The 27,196-nt window shown below is 41.2% G+C and overlaps 1 protein-coding gene across 3 annotated transcripts in view; it reads left to right on the forward strand.

The window, feature by feature from the left end:
* Positions 1-27,196, forward strand: part of LOC101166949 (semaphorin-4B) — a 59,733-nt gene that overhangs the window by 22,096 nt on the left and 10,441 nt on the right. For all 3 annotated transcript variants that reach the window (XM_020699981.2, XM_020699982.2, XM_011492886.3), the window contains exons 2-9: positions 4,164-4,585; positions 16,359-16,519; positions 16,604-16,666; positions 17,109-17,207; positions 21,379-21,490; positions 21,652-21,768; positions 22,171-22,328; positions 26,514-26,695. In XM_020699981.2, coding sequence (XP_020555640.1) covers positions 4,465-4,585; positions 16,359-16,519; positions 16,604-16,666; positions 17,109-17,207; positions 21,379-21,490; positions 21,652-21,768; positions 22,171-22,328; positions 26,514-26,695 — 1,013 coding nt within the window. In that variant the 5' untranslated portion in view covers positions 4,164-4,464. The remainder of the gene's footprint in view (positions 1-4,163; positions 4,586-16,358; positions 16,520-16,603; positions 16,667-17,108; positions 17,208-21,378; positions 21,491-21,651; positions 21,769-22,170; positions 22,329-26,513; positions 26,696-27,196) is intronic.

Consider the following 27,196-nt stretch of genomic DNA (forward strand, 5'->3'; position numbering starts at 1 on the left):
TAGAAGAGTAGAAAACCGCTATTTGAGATTTCTTTCCATTTTTAAACATCTGAAAAACATCAAGCTTTGCGTAAAGATACTTCCTGTTAACATGAAACCAGCTGACATAAGTGGGGCTGTCATGCTTGTTGTCATAACATGCATGAGAAGGACCATCAGAGGGAATGTTTCAGGGGTGATGTTTGAGCTTGCACTGGGGGCCTTTACATAACTTCGTTGAAACAGAGAGATCTGCTTATTTTGACATAGAGGGAACAAACAGAAATGTTCAGCCTGGGACATTTCATGCTTCTACAGAAAAATTTGGAGAATCCTTGTACATGCTCCTCGTATTTTACTTTTTCAACAGGGGTTATGAATCTTATAATACACCAGATGTATATTTAAATAAACCTCTTTTGTAATTTCAGCTAAACTTTATTCATGTTAATTATATTTGTAAGTGTTTTTTGTTGGACCGGTAGGAAAAGAAAAGGAGGAAAGAAGAAACCGGGATGACAGATGGGGGGGGGGGGTATAGGGGTGATTATAGTAGCAAGCGTAAGATCATGAAGCATCAGAAAGCAACAAGTTGCTGGAGCTTTATAATCACAACTGACAGGTTAAGGTGCATGAAAAATCTAAAATGGGCGGGGCCTGTCCACACACACAAACTCAAATGTTACAAACACCTGTTGGCTCCAAAAATGTTCACATACAAACAAGTCTACATGGACATACCACCACTAACATTCACACACGCATACTTATGCATTCAGACTAACACATGTGAAACACTTCATTCAGTCACGCAAACTGTTTGTGCAAAGGTGAGATGGCATCTGTGCTCGAGTGAGTGTTTATGTTCTTTTGGGGTGAATGATGGAATGTAAAAAGAGGGAGAGAACCCAGCCGACCCCCACCAAGGCCCCCACCGCAGCGGCAGCCGGGACCCCCCAACACCCGCATGGTACAGTAGATAAAGACCGCCTGCCAGGCAACCACATCCGCCACCCCAAGCAGGGCCAGTGGGACCGCCACATAGGCCCCCAATGCCAGAGAGCAGGGGGGCGCAGGGGGTAGAGAGTGCAAGGGGGCCCAAGCCCCAGACAGGCGGCCCACCCCCACCCAGGAGTCCTGAGCATCCCCCAGCCCAGGCACAAGTCAGGGCCCCCCAGGGAAGACCCGCCACCATGCTCCAGGCATCCCCCCCCCGGGCCATGGTTAGTCCAGGAGAGAGCAAGGCAGGGGGCCTTGAGGAGGGCGCCCAAGAGCTGCGAGTGTCCCAAAGGGGTGTTATAAATATGGCCCGACCAGGCTCGCCCGTAGTTGCCAGCGCCCAGGGGCCAGGACCAGAACCAACACCACCGGAACATCTCCCCGCTTGGAGAGAGGGCTTCCGGGCCCAGGAAGCCAGCACCCCAGGGACTGTGCCGCCATGACAGAGGGCCCTGGTTCCCTCCGCCAGGGATGGGGCGGGGGACAGAAGATCAGAAGTCCCTCTTCCTTGTGTGACGTATGTGTGTTAGTGAGCGTGTGTGTGTGCGTGTATGGGTGTGTGTGTTGGAATGTGTATTTGATGATGTGAAGGGGGTGTGTGTACTAAAGGGTGTGGTTAAATCCTGCGGGGAGGGCACTAAGGACATCTACTGCTTGCTGGCAGTGATGTCCAAGCACCCCCCCCTACCAAGGGTCCTAGATGTCTAAAGTGCAATTAAAACCGAGATGGGGGCACGTTCCATACGGCAACCAAGGGAGGGGGGCCACTGCAAAGTAGCTCCTCCCCCCAGGGTGCATCGCAGGCCGACCCCCTAATTCACCCTAAGAAATGGTTATATGAGGAAGAGGGTCGGGAACAGCTAGAGGACTGACCCCGGGGGTGAAGCCTGTAAAATTGCACTGAAAAAAAAATCCATGCAACAGCAAGACCGTGACAATTGAACCACAACATAGTAAAGGACCACAGTATAGTGCACTGTAGTGATAGGTTAGGACACAGCCTTGGACGACCCCAAACACCACTTTGATTACAACATCCCCCCAGTTGAACGGCAGCTGGAACAGCTTTATCGTTCCTGGCTGATTGTTCTGCATGAACTATTTGGTTAGCTTCTGACAGCACCATGCCTGAAAGCAAACCAGATCAAATGTGTGAAAATTATTCTCTGCCTCTTTGAGCAGAGTCTGCGGGACTAATCTGGGATGAAGGCAACCTATGTACACATCAGTGGTGTCATGCTAACATGCACCTGCATGTTGTCGTTTGTTGTTACCTGTGGAACCACCTGAAAAGTTTTAATTTGTGGTGTTCAGTACTGCTTTAGTCTGACCTTTTCATGAGTACTTCCTCCTTTGTTTTTCCAAGTTTTAAATGTCTGTTCCCATAAAACACCAGCTCAGGTTGGCATCAAACCAACAAATATTTGTTGAATATCTAAAATTCTTCTCTCCCCATGAGGTAAGGTGGTCATGACTATCTTCTGCCACTAAATGCGTCCTTTGCCAACGGCCCCTTCTTCAGACAAAGCCATGGCAACGGTCATAAAAGTTGTAAATGTGTGAGTATTAGATATTTATTGGGTATTCAGACTGATCAAAGGTTCAGTTGTTGAGTCACAGCAGAATCCTGTCCCTCCAGATGGCAGTGGGCTCCTCTCTGCTCCCCTCTTCTTTTGTTGCTGGATTTATTGGCCACCGTATACAAATTAGAACAGGGTCGTCTGGGAGTCATCGCAGTGATTCCAGAAACGCTCTTGATCTTTAGTGCTTTAGTTTCTAAACACCTATAGATAATGGTTCCTTTAGGGGTACTTAAGACATAAGGAATGGTGCAACATCACAGGAGCTGGAGTTGTTCTTCACTGAATGCAATCTTTTTTTCATCGGGTTGCTAATCGTAGAAAAAACTGATTTTACACTTCAGTCCAACTGATCTTTATCATTTAGGTTTTCCAAAATGAGGAAACACTGAACAAATGCTGCACACTTCAGATCAGCAGAGATGAAGTGGGTTTACTCGGCTCATGTCATGGAAAAATACTACTGGTTTTGACTGGTGCATGCTAGTGTTTTATGCGATGCTGCAATCCGTGAGAAAAGCCCTGAAGGTATCTTGTTCTGCGTTGTAAAAAGGGGAAAATAAACTCCCAGTGTAAAGATGTGTAATGCAATCTAAACAAAAAGAGAGACTGAGAAACAGAATAGTTATTGGTCCCACTCTTTATTTTGGGAATTAAGGGCAAAAGTTAACTAAACATCATACATAGTTTCTAAGAGGTTTGCTGACAGTGACCCACACCAATGAAAATTTTGTGTTTAACAAGTCCTTGTCCTTCTTCTCATGATAAAGGACATATATAAAGAAAATAAAGCTTAAAATTGCATTTGAGTAGTTCTTTATTTAAACTGTTGTGGATCAGTAGAGGACTGTAAGGCTGTGTAGTGTTGGTTGAAACAGACAGGAGCTTTGCCATTTTTCAACAAATTTCCAAGAAAACTGGAACCAGACTAAATAGAAAATAGAATTTTGAAGCAATTGATCTGCTTAAGAAGTCAATAAGGCAGATCTGCTTGTTGTTTCTATTTAAAAATGAATCATAAAGTTATTTGTTCCTGGAAGTTTTTCCCTCAAATGTCTTTACACAGCCGCAAAATTAAGCTCTCTTGTTAGTTGTCAATGCATATCTCACCAGTTGCCGATTGCAAAACTGTAAACGCTGTGATTAAAAAAAAAAAAAAAATTCAGAGTGTACTTTGCTTTGGGCTGCAGCACAAACATGAAATTGGACACTGAGACTTCAGAGTTTGTGAAATCACAGAAGAAACCACACAATGACTTCACGTTCATCTGAATCATTTGTTTAGTTGAGTTTTTCTCTGTGTTGAAAGTCGTAGGTGAATAAATGAAGTATTGTGTGCTGCAGCTCAGCAACAAAGACGTTGCTCTCAATCTCAAGGATACCTCAGTTGTCTCACACATCAGCTGTTTTTCCTCAAATCGTCTCACATTCCAGAGTGAACTTCATCCAAATGTGCATCTGTTTTTTTCTCTGTCTCCAAGAGGTTCTTGGTTAAACTTTTGGGAATTGGAGACTGATCTGTTGCTTGGTTTTATGTATAATGTTTTATTAAGCATGTTCTTGGATTAGACATAAAGCGCCCGATTCTCCCTTCTCTCTTCACAGATCCAAAATGACTTTTACTAAGTGGTCACTCGCCAAAGCTTAAGGGGGACCAATCAACGGGCCCTACAAGTGCATGCAAAGAAGCAGCCTTTGATACAGAAAGGATTCCTCCACTCCGTCTCACCACGTGGAAGGACCACTGGGAGTACAAGAATACAGTCAAGGACGAGTTCAACCTCTCCTCCGTCTGCAAGAGGATGGGAGGGGAAAACTAAGGCTTTGTGCAGCCAAGAGAAGCTTAATGAAATCCAAAGAATCTTAAAACAAAACGTTTGCGCTCGTGCTCTGTAATCAAGCAGCCATGTGTGGACTGCCTGTGACCATCCACTGTCTTCTGGCTGCTGCTCTGCTGCTGGACTGTTGCCTCCAATCAGTGAATGCCAGTGAGGACGACGCTACACCCCGACTCAGTTTCCCTTACAGTGAGTAAAAAAATCTTATATTTGACAGTCATTCACCCATTTAAAAAAAATTGGATCAATTAATGAAGTCCTATTATGATGGAAGCAATTTTAGTTGCATATGTTTTGTTTTTTTTTCTTTTTCTTTTTGGACGTGGCAATTTAAAAAGGAAAACAAAACACAAAAAAGCAGTATTCAATATATAAAGATTAATTTCAAGAAGCTCTTGGGCATCCTCACTACTTTACCTCTGCTCAGAAGACATGTTTAGACTTTTTCTTGACAACAAACAATAATGAGACTTTGGTAGGGCTGCTGCTTGGTCTTCGGGTTTATTTTAAAGCCTTTAGGATAAAGAAAACTGAAGAATGCTCCAGGTGACGCCTTTTCATCTCTGACCTGGGGGGAAATATGCATAAATGCTGTTTCTTCAGTGTTTGGTGGGTCCTCTGCCTGTCTGTGGCCCAGATTCTGCAGCTTTTGCAATCCAGTAGTTGGCACGGTTGGAACCACAGCCTCAAGCGTTCTATAAAAGTACTCAACAGCAGGAAATGTAAATACCATAAATCTGCGTACAGCAAGATTCTGCAGGACAAAGTGGCTCTAAAAAGTGGCTTTATTGACACCACACTGCTCACTACCAACTAAACCAAGAGCCTTGTTTTCACACAGACCGGGGTTTGCTTGTTTGGTCTGCAGCAGATTTCAGGCAAACTTTCTCATTTGTCCAACAAAGCATACTATCAGAGAAAAGATTTAGTCTAGATAAAAGTTCTATTTTTTCCCTCCCCAGATTATTTAAACCTAAAAAAGGATAACAAAGAAATGCACCTGAACTAAGAAGAATCCTCCCACACTAAAAAATGTTGAACTACAGAAACCTATATAACACAAGTTATTTTTCTTTCTTTTTTATATTTTTTGTATTGTTTAGGCTTTTACAGGACAATTTAGGATGAACGTTAAAAACCAAAAAGCTCCTAACCCTGATGTTTGCAGCTGGGATGTTGCTTTAGTGTCTCTGATGGGACTGTGACATCTTTCCAAAAACAAGAAAACCTGCATAAAGCAGGAAATTTGTTAGAAAAGACTTTTTGCCACAGATGCTTCTGTGAAGAAAATGCAGTAAGAAATGGGGGGTGGGGTTGGTGTGCATTAAAATGGTGACCAGGTCCTTAATTAGGCAGAAACAACAGAAATGTCTGAAGCTGCAGGGCATGAATTTTGTGCATGAATGTAATCACTTATGTTGCATTTTTCATGTATGAGGTAGTTTTGCAATATATTTCTTGTCTTTAAAGCTTCCACAACCATGATTTTACACAAAATAATTTAAAGACTATCTTTATTCCAAAAGCTGGTGGCTCCATCTGCGTGAGGAATAAATTTGTTTTCGAGTTGACCCTTTGTTCTGCAGCTTTATAAAACCAAACCTGTTGTTTTTGTTCCTTTCCAGCTTCAAGCTGACTTTTTTGTAAATACCTAGCTGAGTGAAAGCAATGTGTCTGACAAAGGAACTGGATGTCTCTCCTGGTCAATCCATGATTAAACGCTGGACTGTTTTTGCACTCTCCTGCATCATCCGATGTAATTACTGCACCGAGGCTGAAGCTCTCCTTATTATAATAATTGTGGGTAAAGCTTTTACAATCTATGAAATGCTGGCATTTTGTTTATTTGTTCAGCTGACAGCTTTTTGATAAGTGATTGATGCATTATTATGGGAGCCAAATGGGGAAGCTGTTTGGCTTTCACGGGACACTGACTGCTTTTCAAGAAAGCCTTGATTCACTGTGTTGTGGCAGTTATGAGCAGCTCTGTGTAGCCAGCAGGTTTCTTTTTAAAAGCCGCTCCAAGCTTCCTGCAGCGTTTATCTGTTTCAGTTCAGCTGTGTGGTGATGGGGCAGCGGGGAACGCACAGTAGCTGCTCCTAACCGTTCATGTTAAACACCTTGTGTAGTCGTGCACCAACTTTCTAATCAAGAAACCTCGGAAAGGTTACATTTTTGGTTAAGTACTGTGCAAAAGAAGAGGAAGAACCGGGGTTTGTTTCTCCAGGAAAGACCCCTGCCCTTTTCCCGTTGAAGCGCCCCATCCACCTTTTGTCCGCTTTCCCTCCTCTCTTTTTCCTTTCTTTTTTCCTAATGAGCAGACTAATCTCATGAGTAGCGAGTGAAGTCCTTTTTTTTTTTCAGTGGTTGCTGCAGTGGAAGACTTGTCTGTTTTTCATTATGGATGTTGTGCTCAGAGGCAGCACAAACGATCATGGGTCTTGAAGCATAAAGCAACGGTTAGGCACGCATATCGCTCAAGCTTATCAGAAAGGACCCACACATATGTCCTGCAGTCCTGCAGGAGGGACTTGACCCAAGGGGCTTTTGTTTGTCTTTCAGCCGTTTAACTGTATTTTTTTAATGTATTTTTTTTAATTTAATCGTATAAAATCACATGACTTGGATGCCTTGTAATCACTGACTTTACTGTGAACTTCCAGAAGCAAATGTGAGACTGCCTCTTGGACAGCTAAAGCTTGGCTGAAGTTGTGATATGTACCGGTAACACAAAAGCTCTCCAAAAACTCAGCCTCAGGATGGAAAAAAGACCCTGAGTGGTTTCTAATGCTGCAAGGAAATAGTTGTTTTGGCAATAAAGAACAAGTGTTAAACTCTTCGTCTCAATCCTAAAAGATGAGTCTTTAAATGATTTTTCTGACTCCTAAATCTTAGTAAACTTATCTTGGTCTTCAAAGAGACCCACAGAAACTTGTTCCTTTTTCCCATCCAAATATCTGTTTTAAGAGGTTATTTTAGGTGGGGTAAACTTGTATCAAAATGCCTGGAATTACTTAAGATGTCATTTTTTCCATTCAGAATCCTCTGAATGATGGCGGAGATTTTTGGTCCAGTTAAAGGCCCTCTCCTTCCCAGTGATATTTTAATTATAGTTATGCTGTTTTTAGTCAACAAAAATGTGAGCAAAATATTAAAGCTATCCAGGAAAACAAAGACATACATGGACCTGGTCGTCTACAAGCAGATGCAACAGAATGGTGCTGATCAGGGAGCTTGTGGCCCACCCATCGTATACATTCCTCTATTCCTTATACACAATGATTAGCTTAACTAAATACACTTAATTCTCTTGATACATGTCCATCGTCATCTGTAAAGCGCCACAAGAACATGTTAAAAACACCAACAAATAATTTTCATCGGTTAGTTTGTTTTTGTAAGGTATGGCTGAATTACTGGATTCTAGTGGTCATGATGTGCTAAAGTGGAAGAGCCGTTGAGCATGTTTGCAGAAACATGTGAGGAGGAAAAAATGTCTTGCTTCTTATACAGGACGACCAAGACGGTGGTAAAGCCTAGATTCTGTTGCCTCATCAAGGTTTTGATCTTTTCTTTTTTTTTAACTAAGTTACTTTATTAAATGTACATTTTTATATTTGTAATATTCAAACTGGTCACAAAATGCATGCTTTTCTCTGATTGGAAGGTGGGCACTGGGCTGAAAACGGTAATGGCTGAAGATAATGTCTGCTGGTTGATGGGAATAAAATTACAGATAACAGAGAGCAAATTTAAAACCCACATCAACATTCAGAGACCGCAGCTTTTATCTTTGTATACACTTGTACCAAATTCTGTCCAATCTAAACTTAACAGATTCGTCTTTTCTACCGGCTGCTTGTTGGAGGAGCATTTTGTCATGCCCCTTTGTAAACCGCTTTCGACGATCTACTCTCATGTTGTCCCTAGCACCCTTTACTATTTACGGTATATGTTTAGTGAATAGTGTGTGCTTTCACTCATGCATGTTAATCCACTGACCTTGGCGGGGTGCAAAGCAGTTCAGGACAGGAGCAGAGATGTGGGGGCAGTGAAGGAGAGGTTCACAGGGGTCGGACAAAATGCTTGCGGGGTTTTAGCCATGCTCCAATGCCCGCCTAAATCCCAGTAAGGACACGCCCACAGATCCGAAAGACAGGAGGAGCCCTGTGGCTTTCAGCAGAGGTGTCACTCACAAGTGCCTGCATTTAAAACTGCAGCAGAAACAGTGGAGCATGATTGCAGCATATCAACTCCATCTGTTACAGATCTTTGCAAACTCCATCACTCACACGTTCCAGAGAAAGAAAAGTTTAACCCGCACAGGTTTTGATTAGGAACATTTGGTCTGATTTAAGCACAAAAACAGAGGATTTCTTTTTTATCTGCTTTGATGTTAGAAATGTTTTATTTTTTTGGAGGGAAAAAAAATCACTTACCAGGTTTCAAGTCTCGCAGCAGTGTCAGTATGCACTATACGCTGCACAAAAAAGTGCACAGTTTAGTCTTGACATGGTTGTGAAGAAGGCATTGTTGGTTTCATCGTGCAATAAATTCTCCAGAGCACTAAGCTTTCAAATTAGACAAGACTCCATTCCAGACAGGCTCGGTGATTTATACCCATGCATGCAATTTGCAGCAAGTTTCATCGGTTCTGCATAAATCACTATTTTTGTGAAACTGCTGCATGAAGAGCAGAAAGCAGAAAGCTTTGGGTCATTTTGCCTTATCATTATGTGTTACAGGTTTATAATAAAGCAGGGTTTATTCCTTGGCAGCTCTCTGCCTGGTTGGTACACTGTTAAAATTGTAAGAATGCAATAAAAAGCTAGAATTTTCTATCTATTGAAGTTTAAGACTCAACTTGATCCAGAACCACAATGGTTACAGTTATGACAGATGTGCCTCTTTGCATTACAAATGTAAAGTTTTTAGGTTTTATTTTACCTTGATGATGCCTCTTTTTACTTTCTAGCATGTGAGCACACAAAAACTGTTGTGTCCTTGTTAAACCTGGCTGACGGTGAACACAGCTGATTAATGTCATCAAGATCTGTATGTGTCCTTCAAAGACTGTTATTAATCGACTTTTTTGTGTCTACAAGTGTCTGCATGTCGTTTCTGAGCAGCTTCAGAATGGAGTAATCCTTATGCACACATATATATCCCTGCAGCAGATTGCTCCTTCAACACGTAGTTTTTTCAGAGCAGCATTTCCATAAGAAAGAAGCATTATCACAAACCAAGACATAAACGGAGCGTAAATCATCGCTGCGGATAAAAGCTGGCGTGACTTCAGCTCACTCTTCATCAAATGCCTCTTCCAGAAGCTCACAGACACGGGAACATGAGGTGGAGGACTGCTTTCACAGGCTGTGGGAGTACTTGAAAGACCTTCAGCGCATGTCTGTCCAAAATGAGTGCACTTTATAAACTGCTAGCAGCCTCACTGATGCTCCACAATTCAACAAGTGTGCAATGGAAAATGAATGTGCAGACTTGTACTTTGATGGTTTTTTTGTATCTGAAGCAGAAACCATCTGTAATCTTCTGCAAGCCATCTGGTTTTTGATTCTGGCTAAACTGACACACATGGCTTTTTTTTTTCTCCTCTGATCCGCTTTGCTGGATCATGGATATCATGCAAGTCTTTAGCGGTTTCTAATGGAATTGCAGATTTTATCAAAATTCAATTTCTACTTTCTTAATTTAAAGTCCAACCCTGATCATCTTTTGACCTAGTCTAAAAGCCCTTTAATTCTGATAATGCTGTTTTTAGCTAAAAAAAAAAAAAAAAAACTGTCATTTTCTAGGACTTAGTTTCTGCAGAACAGCAGGAGTTCCTTCACTTCTGAGTTGTGGACGGGAACAATGACATGGAGTAAGGCTGTCCACAGTTCCCATCATCCCTTTGTGTACCGTAGTCTCTCTAAGCTAACATTATGCAACAAAAATGGCAAACGATATCAAAGCTATCCAGTCGTACAGTTTGGAGCCAGATGCCAGCTTGGATAAAGAAAACAAAGACGAACCAGATTGGAGCGGAGCTGGAAGCTTGTGGCTTGTTGTACCTACGACCTTTTTTCCGACAGCATTTTTTTCGTCTGCATTTTATTCAGAACAATCTTAACAAACAAATACTCAGAAATGCAATTTTAAATGTAATCTTCTTTATATATGTGTTCATGACAAAAATGCAACAAGAACATGTTAAAAACACCAAAAACACAGAATGGGTCTTTAAAGAATAGACGTCCTCTGTCGAAATGATGCAATCTGATAAAGTTTTTATTTTTTTAAATTTCACTTACTTATGTAGTAGAAGCAACAGGATCTTAGGACCACTTTGTGCAATATGACACTGCATTGATTAGGGTTGATCTCTTAAGCAAAGTAACATTTTATTACCAACCAAAGTTCCCTGACATTTTTATCAATTTTTCTTTTATTTTTGAAGGCTTATTTACCAGGAAAGACTCTGGAGGAGCTATGCCACCCATGACAAGCTCAGACATGTTTGTTTTGACTTGTGAGTAAAGAAATTATACCTGCCATCTGTCCCGCTCTCTGTGGGGTTTACAGTCTTGTTTGAAGACCTCACCGAGGCTCAACACAGCATCGCTCTGCATCTCACCGAACAAACACGCAGGACTTTAAAAGCTTTCAACTGCAGGCGATCGCCGTCCTCCTCTGCTCTGGATGCATGCCAGTTCAGCGTGTGTGAGGATGACGCCTGAAAGCCTTTAATTACAGAACAGCATCACATTTGACTCCAGCCTTGTTCTCCGCTTTTGGAGCCATGCAGCGCCGTGCTGCACTGACCTCATCCCTATTCCACGGGTGTTACAGGTTTTTCACTTGCTCCTATGAGAGCAAAGGAAGTCTTCTTCAAGATTTAAGGTCTCTTTATGGCTTTGTGTCACTCCCCTTTTGTGTTTTCAACCTGTAAACATGTGGCACCATGGACAGGTTTTTGATGAATAATCCCCTTTCATAGCAAACACGGGACTTGGACACTGTCAGCTTCTGTTTATTATCTGCAAGGGCCAGCTGTCTTTTGGCACGGCTTGCACAAGCTCACACACTTTAAGGTGTGAACACAATAGATGGCAGCTGCCTTCTCTAAAAACTATCATCACAGGAGCACATGAGCCTTTTGGCCTTACCTGAGAGGTGAAGAAGATTTTGCTCTCTCTCTGAATCTACCAGGTTTACAGACAGGCTAGATTTTAACTTTGAAAGTTTTCCTTCTGGCATTTGGTGTAAAAAAGGAAAGTTAAACCAATAAACATGAAGCAATGAGTTGCAGAAAAAGTTGTTTTTAAAAATTGTAAATAACCTAAACGACTGAATCGCAACTTAACCAAATGGACAGAAATAGAAACTTTTAGCCACTTGTCAGCTTCAAATGGCTAACATTTGTGTAATCATCAAAATACCTGCAAAACTGCTGCTGATTTGTAAAAGCTTTTATGAAGTTTGTTGTGGTCAAACCCGTCTTGACTTCTCGTTGAGGTGATTGGTAGTTATTTTTGTGTTTTTAAAGACTGACTCGATTATCTTTTGAGCTAATAAAAGGATGTTTTAACCAAAATGAAATTTTAGTTGTTTTGTTGAACATAGTTTTTGCAGAGTGTCAGAAGTTCATTAGAAATTTGTCTCCAAGTAGTGGGCAGGACCATTGGCGCAGAGCAACCTCGCCCCCCTCCCCGTTGTTGAGAGCTCTCCGTTTACCCTGCTTTGGTCCAGATGCCAGCTCAGACAAGGGACATGGATCAATTTGTCTGCAAATGGATGCATTGGAATGGAGCAGAGCAGGGAGCTTGTTGCCAGCCCAGTACATTTTCTACATAACAATTGTGCTCTTTTTTTTTTCTTCCAAACTGTACATTTTCATAATGATTTCAATAAAAAATATCGTACTCAGAAATGCAATTTTAAGGCTTAATTTTATTTTTACTCTTGTCCTCTATCCTGAGAAACACGCCACATGTTCTTAAAAACACAATTTACATCGGAGTGGGTCTTTTGTTTCTTCTACAAAATTACACAATTCCAGTTACACATCAGTCCCAAAGGAGGTACAGGAGCTTCTTCAGATTTTTTTTCAGCCCGGCTGCGAGTGAATCCCTTTGTCCTGGTTGATTTGTTGCCTTGTGGCTCATGCTGCCACAGTAAATCTGGGACGTGTTTATACTCGGCTTTTAGGAGCGTCCTGGCAGTTGTGTACCTACCAGGCAGTCAGTCCATCTCCCCACCCTTTTATAAGATTTTAACCTTTAGAAGAAAATGGAAAGTTGCGCCATCTGCCCTGGAAGATGATACCTGCACATGTGCTGGCAGGAATTCTTCATTTTGGGCAAAAATACATCCAAGTGCTACCAAAATCTGTTAAAAGGGTAATCCAATAATGAATGCACTGAACTGTGATTTCACTGAAAGGTTTTGGAAACTTAAAGCTTTTACTACATTTGATCTGTTTGGGAGTTTTTTTATGTTTTAGCTTTTAAAAGCATCACATTTATTGAAAAGGGCATGGAAATTACTCGAGGTACTTCCTGTATGGACGAAGCCAAGGAAGACACCTGGACATTAAATGGAATTTTTGAGAAAACTGAATTTTGAAAGTGAAAGACATGAGCTGTTGTCTGCTTTTAAACATTCTTGAAATTTTATTAAAAAAATTTTTTTTAGCTTGGAGCCAATTCTAGAAAAGACGTATGCAGAGAGAGATTTTGTGCAACTGCAGTATATTTGTGCATGACAATGTCAAAGGCAGTGTATGTTTTGTTCAGAGCTGTGCTGCTTTTAAGATGTTGAAAAAAAACTACAGTTGAAAAAAGTTTTTAAAAAAACTACAGTTGAAAAAAGTTCTCCATAAGGTAAGAATTAGGAAGCATAAACCAGTCTAACTTAGCAACACTTGTTCTAAATGTTTGACTAAGCACAGAAAATGTTTCCACACTACTTTTAAGAAAAAAGTTAAGAATTAAGTTGCATGAACACATTTCTGTCTGTATGTGCAAGAAAACATGTCACTATATATGAACCAGCCTCAATTTCTCACAAGTTAGGTGCCGTCTAAAATTTAACCTTTTTTCTCTTGCCCCACTTATTAGGACAGAAAATTCACAGTGAATGAAGGTAATTGTGTTGCGATTCTTGTAAATGACTGAAAAGGTAAAAGTTTCCCCTGAAGCAGACATTTTGTTCTGTTAAAGCATACTAACAGCACACCAGTTGGATCATGCTGTGCCGACGGCGCCACGGGGGGCTGATTGCTCGCCGACCCTCTATACATAAATTCTTTTTCTACCATTTGTGTCCACGTCTAACATGCACAGTGATCAGAAGGGGAGACCGTTTAGTCCTATTGATGATCTGTCGTGGCTTCCATTCACTGTACCATTTTCCATTCCTGAGTTCAGATGGCAGAAGGCGGTTCATCACCCAGTGTTTGGTGATGCCCAGAGCGATCATGGATACCAAAAGAATCAGACTTTTGAGCCAAATGAATCCTGTTAGAACCCAGCTGATGTGTTGCAAGTTGGTGCTTAGTAACTATGGATGCAGGCCTCCGTCGTCAAGCTGCAAAACGTCCTCATATGATTCATTGTTCCTCTACTACACCATGAGGACACTTTGACTTCCAGGCCTAAACACCTGCAGTGCAACCTAATTTACCACGTTAACACCAAAAATGAAGCAGCCCTAGCAGAGGTACCGACCCCAACTTAGTGACAGGCAGCTGATTAAATAGTGGGGTAATGAATACAAGTAGAGCCCGGCTGCAAAACGGTTCGCAGTTATCGCTGCTGTTTTTTGAAAAATCCACTGAGGATGAGCAAGGAAAAAAAATCCTTAAGCCTCCTGTATAGAATAAGTACAGTTTGATACACAGCACTGACATTTGCTCCTGCCCGACCTTCAGCTCTGATCAGAGATCCATCTCCGAGTACGCCGAATTTTTATTTTTCCCCTCCGTATGCACATTCTCTCTTTCATGTAGGTCAGCGTCTCAGCCCATTCCTCTTGAATATCATGACTCCCTCTTTGTTCCTGGACCTCACTCCTGCTAAGTGACCTTTCAGAGTTAAAGTTTCATGAGTTTTGTTCTCCACTGCTCATTATTCAACCGTCTAAGAAGCTGTCACTGTGATTTATGTCAGAGAGTTTTAATGTGCAGAGGAGAAGCTGCTTTTGGTTCCAGCCGACGTCCAAAACCCATGGGAGCCATGACAATGAAGCCACGATATGCCTTCCTGTTGAGAGCAGGGATGGCACTTCTTTGTCAGTTGCAGGGAGTCTGAAGATGCCTGTCTTTATGAGCAATTAGGACTTTTCCAAACACTTATTACACCTTTTAAATGGAACCCGTTTGTTGTACTCCTCCATAGGAACATTTTCTTGTTCTTGCAAACCCCTAGAAAACAACAAGTATTAGTATTTTTCAACTCCCCAACTCATTGAGTCCAGATGTCAAAGCAGTATAAAGAGATGAGGGTTGTTGAAGTGGAAAGGAACTAGGATTCGATTCTGGACGTGATAGCACAGCTGGCTCTGACTCGCAGCAGGAAAAGACGATCGTCTGCCAAATTGCCTTGTGTGTGTTTGTTTGCGAGCATAATGAAAAGTTTAAGTCACGGGTTGTAAACATTTATTGCACTTTTCTGGATCTCTCTGCATTATGCTTCACTATCTAAAGTGTTGCAGATAAACAAACCGCTGTGGGGTTTTTTTTCTCCTCATTGTCATCATCCTTCTTGTCGGAGTAATTGTAAAGTGGGTTTGCGTGTTTAGGAGGAGGATAGAGGGTCTTTAAAATGGCCCAACTGCGGGCAAATGTTGGTGTTTGTAAGGGTCAATTTGGAGCTGTAATCTTATTTGGATAAACAGATGGAGACTGTGACCCCCAGTGTTTTAGTGTGGGAGGGAGATGGAGTATGTTTAAATGTTTGGAGTGAGAGGCGGGAGATAAACATTTACAAAGATGGTCAAAAAAAAGGGAGAAATCTAAGTATGTAAACAAATGCCAGCCATCGTTCACATCCCATCTCCTCTTCTTATATTTTTCATTAAATTCTTTGTAAAATCCACACAGATACATCACTACATGGTACTGTTTTGACTGTAAGTAGACCTTTTGTTTTCATTTTTTTTATCACACTGAAAAACAACTTCCTTGGTACAAAAAGTAGTTCCAAATTCAACACAGGCCTTACAAGAGAACAACTGTTTTCTAAAGGTTTTAAACTTTTAGGACGTAGTTATTTTATGCTTTTTATCTTAAATTTAAAAAAAAAAGGTCTTTAAAGATGTGTGAGGATGTCAGAAGCTCCAAAAGTTTTTTTTGGGGGGGGGCAGAATCAGAATTAGGCTGGTTTTGACCAGAGGAGCCTTTGCTGCAAGACTTTGTGGTCAGAAGAGCACCAACCTGCTCAAAAAGTTCTGATTTGTTTCATAAAGTGCTTCGACTTCATGTGTTTTATTGAGGTTCATTGTTTGACTGTTGTGCTGCCTGGTTCTGCACCAAGTCTTTTACCAGTCCTCTGTTTTTGACAGCCAAAGAAGTTTGTTTCTTTGTGTTATGTCTCAAGCACGCCATGTCTGCATTATTATACTGAAATTATTCAGTATAATCATTTCAGAATCAATTCCACTTCTAAAATGGTTAGAAACACACCAGGTTGGATCTAATGATTTTGTTTTGAAGCAAGAACTTTAGTCTCAGTTTCGTTATATCTCAACCAGTCTGCTTTAGTTTTGGCACTTGAACCAAGAAATCATACTTTTATAATTCATTTAAAATGAATTTTTATATTTACTTTAATTCTACATCTAAATAATAGGTTTCTTTTGAAAACTCATTACAGAGAGAGTGTTGTTAATGTCTGTACTGTACAATTGTTTAAATAGGTATTGCTGCATTCCTTATTTATATCTTTCCTTCTGCCGTACCCAGATGCAAAGGAGAGATCAGCCAGGAGATTCTCTGTGGACGGCGTCTTCAATTACACCTCTCTGCTGCTTAGCCAGGAAGATGACATGCTCTACGTCGGCGCCAGGGAGGCCCTGTTTGCCCTCAGCCTCTCAGACATCAGCAAGACCAAGCTGCAGAAGAATGTTAGTGTGGCAAAACCCATCTTCCGATTCAGACTTGATCTGCTTTATGAGCGTTTAAAAATCGTTTTTTTCCCCCGTCCTCAGCTGACATGGGCCACTCCTACAGAGAAACGAGAAGAGTGCAGCTTTAAAGGCAAAAATCTCGAGGTGAGACGTTTTTTCTGCATTCATTATCTTGTATGCCAAACTAATGAAAGTCTCCAGCAGAGAGCTGTGTGCTGATAAAGCTCTCCACCAGTTGCAAATAAATGCATCAAGTGTGCAGGTTCTCTGGGGAACCGCTCTTTCTTCCTCTGGCTGTCAGTTACCTCGTTGTCATGCCAGCTGTTGTATCCCTGGGCGACAAGCTTCGGTAATCCATGAGCTGCAGTGTACAACTCCTGTCTGTGTATTACAAAAAGCTCTCCAGGCAGCTGCAGTGTGATGCTGGGAGGTTTTCCCACCCATGCTTGAAGAAAGGGAGATACTTTTCCAATCGCTTCTGTCAAACAACACAGATTTTTCACATTTTTTAAAGATGCTATCAAGAATGTATAACCTGTTCTATCCTTTTTCACGGACCTGGCGTTCTCCACTTGTTCCCTTTCAGACTGATTGCCTCAATTATATAAAAATTCTCCTGCGGCTGAACAGCACTCATCTCTATGTGTGTGGCACCTACGCCTTCAGTCCTGTCTGCGCCTACATAGTAAGTAATGACCTCTCAATTGTTCTCATGCTAGGGCTGATTTTCCTCCCGTTATTAAACAGAAGGTTTTTTTTTTCTTCCTCCCACAAAGAGACATTTGAGTCTTGATACTTTTTTGCAGTCAATCTCTTAATTCCCTCGAGTGTGTGTTGGATCTGTTGTTATCCAAGTGGAACTAAATCCTGCCGAGACTCTTTAGTCAGATGAGTCAACAGGGGGTCGGCGAGCTTTGTGCTTTCGAGAGAGAGAAATCTGTTGATCTAGGAGATGAGCATATTTACAAAGGTTGTAACTGTCTCAAAAGTTCACATTGATTTTCTCTCATGGGGAGAGAGTTGGGTTTGGAGACTGCTCAGTTTAGAGCAGGACGTTCCCTACTCCACTTTGACGTCAGAGTCATTCTAAACCGCAGGATTTCTCAGACTTAAAGTGACTTAAACAGAACCCTGAGCCGGGATTCCGGGCAAGTCTGAGTCCTGCCAGTCTGTGCGAGCCCTCGTCCTGTTGACAGAAAGCCCCGCCTCTGCGTGTGCGTCTGTGAGCGCTAGTGTTCCTAAAAACCGACCTGGGAGATGCATAAAATTAACAATGATAAACGTTTCATTTTTTTAAGCTTTTTTCAAAACAGTGTCCGATGGTTTGTGAATGTAACAGGACACTGTTGCACCAAACAATCGAAATGACAGACATGAGTTAAAACAAACTTCTGCAGTGCGGAAGCATTACAAGGATTTTTCAGAAATCAAAGGTCAGTCCATTCCTCCCCCTCCATGGCTACTGAAGCTGATTTATTGCAATAACTTCTGTTTGCATTTCTTTATCATTAAACATTTCTACAGTTCACACGTACTTATCAGCATGTGGTTACAAACTGTAACCACATGGGGGGGGGGGGGGGTATTTTTACATTTTTCGTTCTTATATAACTGCTATTCGTTATTTTGCTTTTTTCATTTTATTTCCCAAGTAATGGTTAATCCGCGATGATCCAGTATAAACTGAGGGAAGTGACTTTAACAGAAAAAGTAACAAGCAAGATAGAAAATTAGTGTAGTCGCTCCCGCACTTAATTAGTGAAGTGGACCGGCGGAGCGCGGACTTAAAGCTTTGTGTTTGATGGGAAGGGGGGGGGGGGGGGGGGGTACATGAGCGGTATGTGTGGGAGATTTAAGACTGCGATCCGTTCCGCAGCTCTAGGGGTACAAGCAACCGAACTCAGAACCGGGTCTAAACGTGTGTCTGAGCACAGCTCGGATCGTCAGCACACACAGCGGTTTGAGCATCAAAGCAGAAATGTCGCTCAGTCCTTAGAAAACATTCAAACAATCACGTGGATTTGTGTTTCCAGTCGTGTCCCGACTAAATAAAGGCTGATGTTATTCTTACATGTTTACGTGCAGCACCACCCAAAGCTGATGTTGTTAGCCCGTGTTAGCATACTGCTAATCCTGGCTCCGTTCAGAAAAAGCACTGACCACACGGATTAAAATTCAAATGATGAGCGAACAGGTGTTTGATAATAACCGTAACATTATTAAAAGCACGTTTAGAAGATCATCTCGTATTTTACCGAGCTGACATGTCAATATATATAGCCGCTCGGTGCTGTTATCGTTTTGTATTGAATTGTTACATTCAATAAAGTTTGGAAAAAAAGCCGCTCGGCGGAAGTTGTATCCCCTTCCGGTTTTCAAACTGCGCATGTGCGAATACTGCGCATGTGCGAATGATTTATTCCGACGGAAAGTGTGACCTTAGTGAACGTTTTTATATTCTGAAAACATTTTTCTGGGCCCATCTACACGGTTGGATTCTAATCCGACCATTGATCCCATCAAGATATTTTGTACATGTAACCGCGGCTTATGGTGTCGACGCGCAACGTGGCGGGGGCGTGGCATCACGATGGTGGTCTCTCCATCGGGATGTCAGTCACCCATCACGATGGACGATGATATCGTCCATCGGCACAACCCTACTTCCAGTGAGCTTTTAAAAGAGCATGGCTCATCACAGACGGGCATCAGTGACTCATTTGAAAGAAAATAGTCTGCCAGGAGCAGCACTAGACAGCTGTAGGTCATGAACAAGCTGAACAGTGAGAATAAGAATGCTGTAACTGACCTACAGTACTGATGCTGCTCATCTTCCAACACTAGTTCTTAACACCAGGACAGTTCCGTGACCTGGAATCACATTGGAGTGGAATGCAGGAAAAAGTCACACTTTATATGTTTTTTTTTTACAGATAAAAATTCTGACTACAGAAAAAATCACACAGAACAGCTCTGAGGAGAGAAAACAAATCATGGAGAAGAAAACCAGTTGTCGTACATTGCTTCTGAATTATACCGTGGTCCGGGTGAATACTCAATTCTGATTGGCTGCTGAGTGTGGATTAAAAAGCGTTTATCAAAAGTGATAAAGCACACCTAAAAAAGAAGTTCTGGTCACATAGCTTAGATGTTCTATATCACTGCGCTGGATTCTTTAAAACAAACTTTTGCTTCATCACTTGGACAAAAACGAGCAGTAAAAGGTGAACTTTCTCTGTGAACTGATGCTTTATTTAACCCATCGTGACGATCAGCATGTATATCGTTTTCCTTTGCTGCTGCGGTCGAGGTCGGTGCTGGCTCAGTCAACTAAGCGGTGGGTTGTTGTGTCACTGTGACAACGCACTGCAACATGTAGCACAATCTGCTTTTTGTAAAAAAGCGATCTAATGCACACTTCGTTGGCCATAAACCCCCTACATGATTGATCTAATTAAGGACTGTTTTCAAGTCCTCACTTATCTGCCTAAACATGCCCTTAGTCTGTAGCCACAACGTGTCTCAGTTCAACCTGTTTGTTTCTGAATTTGTCTGACTTTGTGTATTTAATGTTATTTTGAATGTTGTCTTGTGTCCTTGGGTGTCAGAAAGGCCTACATTTCTAAATTTTAATTATTACTTTCTGGCTGTATATTTATAGATGAAACATTTTCTATTCTTTTTATTTGTTTTAGATTTTTAAGTGTGAGTTTTTTTTTTTCCTCACTTGAAATTCACAGACCTGCTTGTTTTTACTTTGGTTTATGTGTGCTTCTGGACGGCTGGAGAGTCTGTGTGCATTTACACTGTAGCACATCACATCAGGATTGACTTACATGTGAGATAACCCAGAGTTTGTTTGTTTATCCACATCTAGGCATCATTTTAAAGACAGCTGACTCTCTGGGGAACAGCAGGAAAGTCCAGTTTGAAATACAAATCCAGTTTCTTGAAAAAATCTGACAAGTTACAAAAGCTAACACAAAAATAATTTTGTGAAGATTTTTTTTTTTTTTTTTTGCAACACAATTATCTAAACAATGTCACCAAAACGATCAGATTAGTTAATGAGTAAAACTACAGAACTATCTTTAAAGATGTTTTCTTTGTTTTAATTCCTGACTTTTGAAAAGATTACAGCATTAAACTATTTTCCTTTTTAAATTTCTGGCATTTGGACCATCCCAGTAAACTGAAGATTGTTCATATAAACTTTCATTTCCATTCTCCAAAATATCATATATCTGGCTACACCAATTCCTAATGTCTAGATTCAAAACATAAAATTATAATGGGGTTCATTTGAGAAACATCTTTTAAAACAGCTGCTTGATGGATTATCCTGTATTAGTAAATATAACATCCAGGGACTATTTAGAGAGGGAGATTAAGGCAAAAGAGTGAGCATTTGTACAAATGGGACTGTAAATGAGGGATCAAGTGATCTAATTCTGCAAAACTCCTAAAACATTTTAGTGTTCAGTGAAGCTCAGTGACTTGTGTGTTTAAACTGAGTGTTGGTCTAAAAAGCATCAAAGTCGAGCTAATAAGACAGTTGCATTTACTTTTGTCTTGGAAATAGTTGATACCATTAAGGCATTTAGGATTTTATCCTCCAAATCAAAAAATGGTAGCAGAATTGTTTAAAAAAAATGAAAGATTTGTATTTATTTTTAAAGACTAGTATATCATAAGAGATTGTTTAAAAGTGTCCAAAAGTGCATAAGATCAAAACCTTGAGTATTTAAATGTTGATAGGAAGGTCCGGTGGTGCTGCTTGACTTTGGCCTACTTGTTCACTGCAAGCAGAGTTTTAATTGGACTGTGCCTGAGGGACGCTTGCTGTTTGTCTCCAGAACACGTCAACTTTTACACTGGAGCGGGACGAGGCGGGGGAGGTGACGATGGACGACGGGCGCAGTCGTTGCCCTTTCAACCCAGAGTACAAATCCACTGCCATCATTGTGGGTACGTAGAAGTGCACGCACTTGGAATTAATGACTTGAGCTTACAGATACCTAAGCTCATCTTTAAGTCTTAAATAAGTCATCTTGTGCAATAGACTTCTGACAGATTTTTTTTTTAAATATTAAAATCCACTTTAACTTTAATCCTTTCTGTCTTTCCAGATGGGGAGCTGTACACCGGCACTGCCAGCAACTTCCAAGGGAACGAGCCAGTCATTTTCAAAAGTTTGGGTCAGGGAACTTCGCTGAAAACTGAAAACTCTTTAAAATGGTTGCAAGGTAAACCATCAGATTTCTGATCCTCTGAGAGCAGTAGATGACAGTAGCTCCACATAGTGGCGATCATGACTGAGGCGAAAGCAAAGACGGCCCCATATCGCTTGAAAAAAAACACCTTTATTTAAACTGGCAACTCTAACAGTTATGTTTGTTCCCATTTTATGTTTTCATAACAGCTTTTTCTACAATTCTGAACACTTTTTGTATTAGGGTCACAGCTAAGATTAGGTTGAGTTTTATAATTTCCACTTTCGGCTGATGATGTCAGGCGTCATCTTGTCTGCAGCCAGCTCCCTCCTTCACTTTTTCCAATCACTTCATAATCAAACAGATGGCAAATCACATTTTTGGTATGAAAATGCATGCATAGTTCACTTTTTTTGGTTTTCTCTTTTTTTCCAGATCCAATCTTTGTCGGGTCATCTTACATCGAGGAAAGTCAGCCCGTAGGTAACCCTGTGAGCGACGACGACAAGATTTACTTCTTCTTTAGCGAGGCAGGGAAGGAATTCGACTTCTTTGACAACACCATTGTGTCTAGGATCGCCCGCGTGTGCAAGGTAAGACATGTGAAATTAAAGGTTGGGTGTTTGCTTCAAGCAGCAGCGATTGAACTTCCTTTTCCTAATCCTTGTATGACTGCGTCTGAACAAGGCAGGACGCACCCACGTCAAAGTGCATTTGATAACGAACCTAGCTGAAGACAAGCCCAGGGATGCAATGGAAAAAAACGTTTCAGCTGTGCTAAAGCTTTCTCTGTTCGTCTGCACAAACTTATTTTAAACAGATTTTGTGTCCCCCCCCCCTGTCTGAATCATCACCTCCCCTCCCTGGCCTGCCTCCTGTTTCTCTGCAATGTCATACTCCCCCTCTCCTTCCATCTCGGCTCACAATGTCAGCTGCAGTCGTCCATCCCACCAGCTCTTTCCCTTTCTCCCCCAACCCTTTGAGCTTTGCAGCCGTTATTAGTATTCAAGGGTGCTTCACTGCGAAATGAAATGCTTTTTCCTCTGCCCTTTTTTTTATTTTTTATTTTGCAGTCAAAGCATGCAAACTCAGGCAGATACAGAGGTCGCCCCCCCCCCCCCCACCCCACCCCCACCCCCACCCCAGTCTGAGGTTTTAGTTTAGTTGATCAACCTGGACGATCTGTTGCCGACTCTGTCCTTTTTCACTGGTCATCAGATCAATTAAAAGACTTGAGAAACTGTGGTGCACTCGGCCTTTCTCCCCTGATGCCTCTTGTTCACAGAGGCAGTAATGTGAGTAATCGCAGTGACTGCATGTAATCTCTAGTGACAGCTTAATGACTTGGTCCTGAACGGCTCTGGCGCTGAGCGCTGCGGCACCTCTTGCAGTCAGCAGAGCACCTCCTGGGGTCTATATATGGAAATCATTGACAGAACGGCTCACAGATTATGCAGTTTAGGTGTGCATCAGAGGCAGACCAGCCCCGTTTCTTTTACTGGAATGCAACAGCTCACTTTTTCCTGTCTCCTGTCTTTTCAAGTCCTGTTCTGGTGATGCTGCATTTTCTTTGCCATCCAGCCGGTGGTAGTGGGGGAGGGGGGAGGATAACGACCAACCTTAAAAAACTACATTTATTTTTCAGTTACTACTACAAAAATTTCTTTATGTGAAAGCACAATAAAGTGTTAAAGACCCCCTTTGATGAAAATTGAGTTTTTGATGTTTTTATCGTGTTCTTGTAGCATTTTTCTGATGATGGGGGGCATATAAAAAGAAAAGTAAGCTAACATTTTGATTTTATCTTTTATTTTTCATATTCAATTTGATGTGAATAAGGAGCAGATGAAAAGAGCTTAGTTCTGATGATGAAAACATGTTGGCTGGACCACAAGCTCCCTGCTCTGAGTTCTAAGCAAAAGGGAAGGGAAGGGAAGGGTGGTGGGGTTGCTCTGTGCCGTTCAGTCCCGCCCACAACTCAGAGGCAAATTTTTAATGAACTCCTGCCACTCTGCAGAAACTGTTAGAAAATGACACTGGCTTTTGGATTTTTGCTAAAAATGACAATTATAATTAAAAGTCCACTGGGAACACTTTTAAAGTGGATCAAAAGATGGACTTAAAGCTCCTACTTGATATGTTCCTGCAGTTCTCCCTGTTCTCCACTTTCCATACAACTGCTGATAGTGAAAAAGTTCTGCTATATCACAATAATCATATATTTGACCATGGGATTCTGTTTCCATAGGGCAACTGGATGTTAAAAGTTTATCTACAAGAGGCTTTGCTGCTTCATCAGTTCTGTCATTAGCAAGCTGTTTTTATCAACTCTTTCCTGCTAGCAAGCCCCAGATTGAACACATTTTTGTGACAGAAAATGTGCACTCCCATTTTTGTATGTGTACTGGGTAGAGTCCGTGTCGGAGCGTGGTTTTATTTCACATCTGAACCCTCTGGGATGTTTAGCTTTGTCTTGGCAGATGCTCCGAGAGATAACACATTTAAGATGGATAAAAAACTCTTAGGTTCCTTTTTTAACTAAAATTTAAACTGTTTTTTTTTATTTTGTTTTTTTTTTCCATCTGCTAAACAAACCTGCTTCTGAGTTGTTTTTTTCCCTCCTTTGCTATCCGCCCCCTCCCTTCTTCCACTCCCTCTTTCTGGTGTTTATTCAGGTGTGCTCCCTGAAGGTCTGTGGAAAGCAGGCAGATTATGAACTCTGTGCAGCAGCCTTTTCCTTAACTCTCCACCACTCCTGACATTGACAAACATGAAGAATCTTGAGTGTGATTAGAAGTGTGAGAAGTACGGCTTGGATCCTGTTTTTAGAGTGCGGCCACCAGATTGAAGCGGCTGAAGCGACTAAAACTACAAGCCGGCGCTGTGAAGCACGGCAACAACAGCCGAGGACAGCTGAGGGAGCTGGAATGTGCTCTCCTGGCTACAAGCACAGCCCTCAGATCCTGCATCAGACCCAAAAAGGTTCAGCTCACTCAGCAGCATAATTGTTCACTGAAAGGGGAGTTTTTTTGGTTGGTCTCAAAGAAGGTCCGCTGCTTTGGCTGTCGTTCAGAGTTGTTCTTAGAGGTGTTGAGGAGATGGTTTGGATCTCAGACGGGGAAACGATCTTCAGACTGGGCAAAGCCACTTGTTTTTGTCCTGCTCCTCCTCCTCCTGCTTCCTCCTCCGGTGTTTTCCTGCTCGTTACATTCAAGAGCGATGTCTTTGGAGTGTGTTTACAGAGCCTTTGAAGATTGCTGGTCCTGGCAAGTCAGCTGATAACTGTTTATAGGAGATGAAAGAGGCGAGGGTACCTCACCTTTGGCATCAACTACTGACTTTACCGGTTATTAATGAATGCATAGCTGGTTTTCTTTCTTTCTTTCTTTCTTTCATTTTGTCTTTTAAGGATGCTACCTTTTCATAAATTATGTGTGATGTAAAGATATAATTTATGATCACCACATAAAGAGTTCTTGGGAATGGACATCAAAGTTTATGCTGTTAAGTTGTCTAGAGTTCTATTTTTTTATTATTTCCATTTTTCATGGGTTTTATCCACAAAGTTATCTTGTCTAAAGAGGTCATCAGTCACCAATGTCATCATAATATAGTGTTGACAGCGCCCTCTAAAGGGCAGAAGGAGAAATGCAACCTAATTAATGAATTCCTTCAGCTCTGTCTAAAGATAATTTATTTTGCAGCGTGTTTACAGTCTCTTTTTCCTCCCAAAAGTGCTCCCAAAAAATTGGGCAACATCTGCCATGTATTACATTAATCTATATTGATGACTAAAATGTAAAATATTCTACCGGCCCATTTTTCGATTTTAAGTTTTTACATTAAATGGTGAGTGGATATACAAGAAAATCTGCCATTTCTTATGACATAAAAATCACAACAACAAAAACCTCCTATCAGCATTGACTGGAATATTTCAAACAGATTTTTTTTGGTTTCCTTCTTTGGGGTTGTTACATTTTTTTTAATCTTCAATAGATTAAATGACTCTTTTGCACCATAAGTAAAAATGTTTGTGTCTTTTACAATCCAGACTTTTGTTGCACATTTTTCATATGTGCATATGTGTGAATGGGATGAAGAATAGCTTTTTTACCTGACTCATTTTGATTTCCTGTTGTTCCACCACATTCTCAATTTATCTTTTTGTTTGATAAGTACCTAGAATTATTGCTGCAAACAACTATTTATTTTCTTTTTAGTTTTTACATGGTTTAAATGTTTTCAATTGTCAACTTGTTGGATCAAAAAACATAATTTGTGTTAAAATGTCATCTTAAGCACACATTTATGAAAACCATTATTACAGCGTCTCACAAAACATGCAGATTGGATCATTTTTCATTTTTAGTGCTCAATGATCCCTTCAGACAGCAAACTGAAAACTTAGTTCATGAACTCCTGGAAGTTTTTTTTTTTTTTTTAACCTACCCTCTGTTGTTTTCTGGGAGTCCTGGCTGATAGAAGCTGAACTGAAGGCCACACTGTTCTCCTTTCTCTCTGCAGCTGCAGCCTCTTTAATCTTTATTCACAGCAGAGTGGAGTCTTCGGCATCTGCTGCCAGACTCCTGCCACAGCATCACCTGCGTGTGAAAAACACATCTCTGTATCTGCTTCCACTCCGTAAACTGAATCGTCTACTACTACCCCCCCCCCCCCCCCCGACAAAACGCAACGATTGTGAGCTCTCAGGCTCATTTAGATTTAGTTTTTTTTTTAAAAGGACATCATTTTAAAAATGCTGAATACCTTTTTAGGGTGATAAGGGCGGGGAGCGAGTTCTGCAGAAGAAGTGGACCACCTTCCTGAAGGCTCAGCTTCTGTGTTCCCTCCCTGATGACGGCTTCCCCTTCAACATCATCCAGGACATGTTTGTTCTTAAGCCGGTGGGAGACAGCTGGGAGAGCACCGTCTTCTACGGTGTCTTCACCTCTCAGTGGTGAGCCATTTCACATCTTGTCAGAAATGTAACTCGCACACATAATGGTAAAGAGAAACGCCATCAAGCGGTTAAATCACTGTAAACACAGCATCTTCTGTCTTTGTCTTGTTGCTGTGAATGTGTTCCTGCATTATAACCATGAAGCAGATTTCACATAAAGCTCCTTTGAAGTTTGATGATGAGGTCATAAAAGATTTTTAATGTTATTTCTGACCGATGTCGCCTACATGCGATTATAATCATGACTTGGTTGAAATGTGCTGCCTGCAAAAAAAAGTCACAAAACCATTTAGTTATATAAAAAATACACAAAAGAACCAATTATATGTTAAAAAAAAAAAAAAAAGAATTTCTTTAAAGAAAGATTGGAGGGGATCAGATTCCTTTTTCCTTTTATCAAATAAAAACTTGAAGTCATAACTTGGGAAAAACTTTGTCAGTTAGTTCAGAGCAGTTTCATTTACTAAAACAACGGTGTTTTTTTCACTGCGCTAAAAG

Source organism: Oryzias latipes, chromosome 3 (genome assembly GCF_002234675.1).
Source record: "Oryzias latipes chromosome 3, ASM223467v1".
NCBI lineage: Eukaryota > Metazoa > Chordata > Actinopteri > Beloniformes > Adrianichthyidae > Oryzias > Oryzias latipes.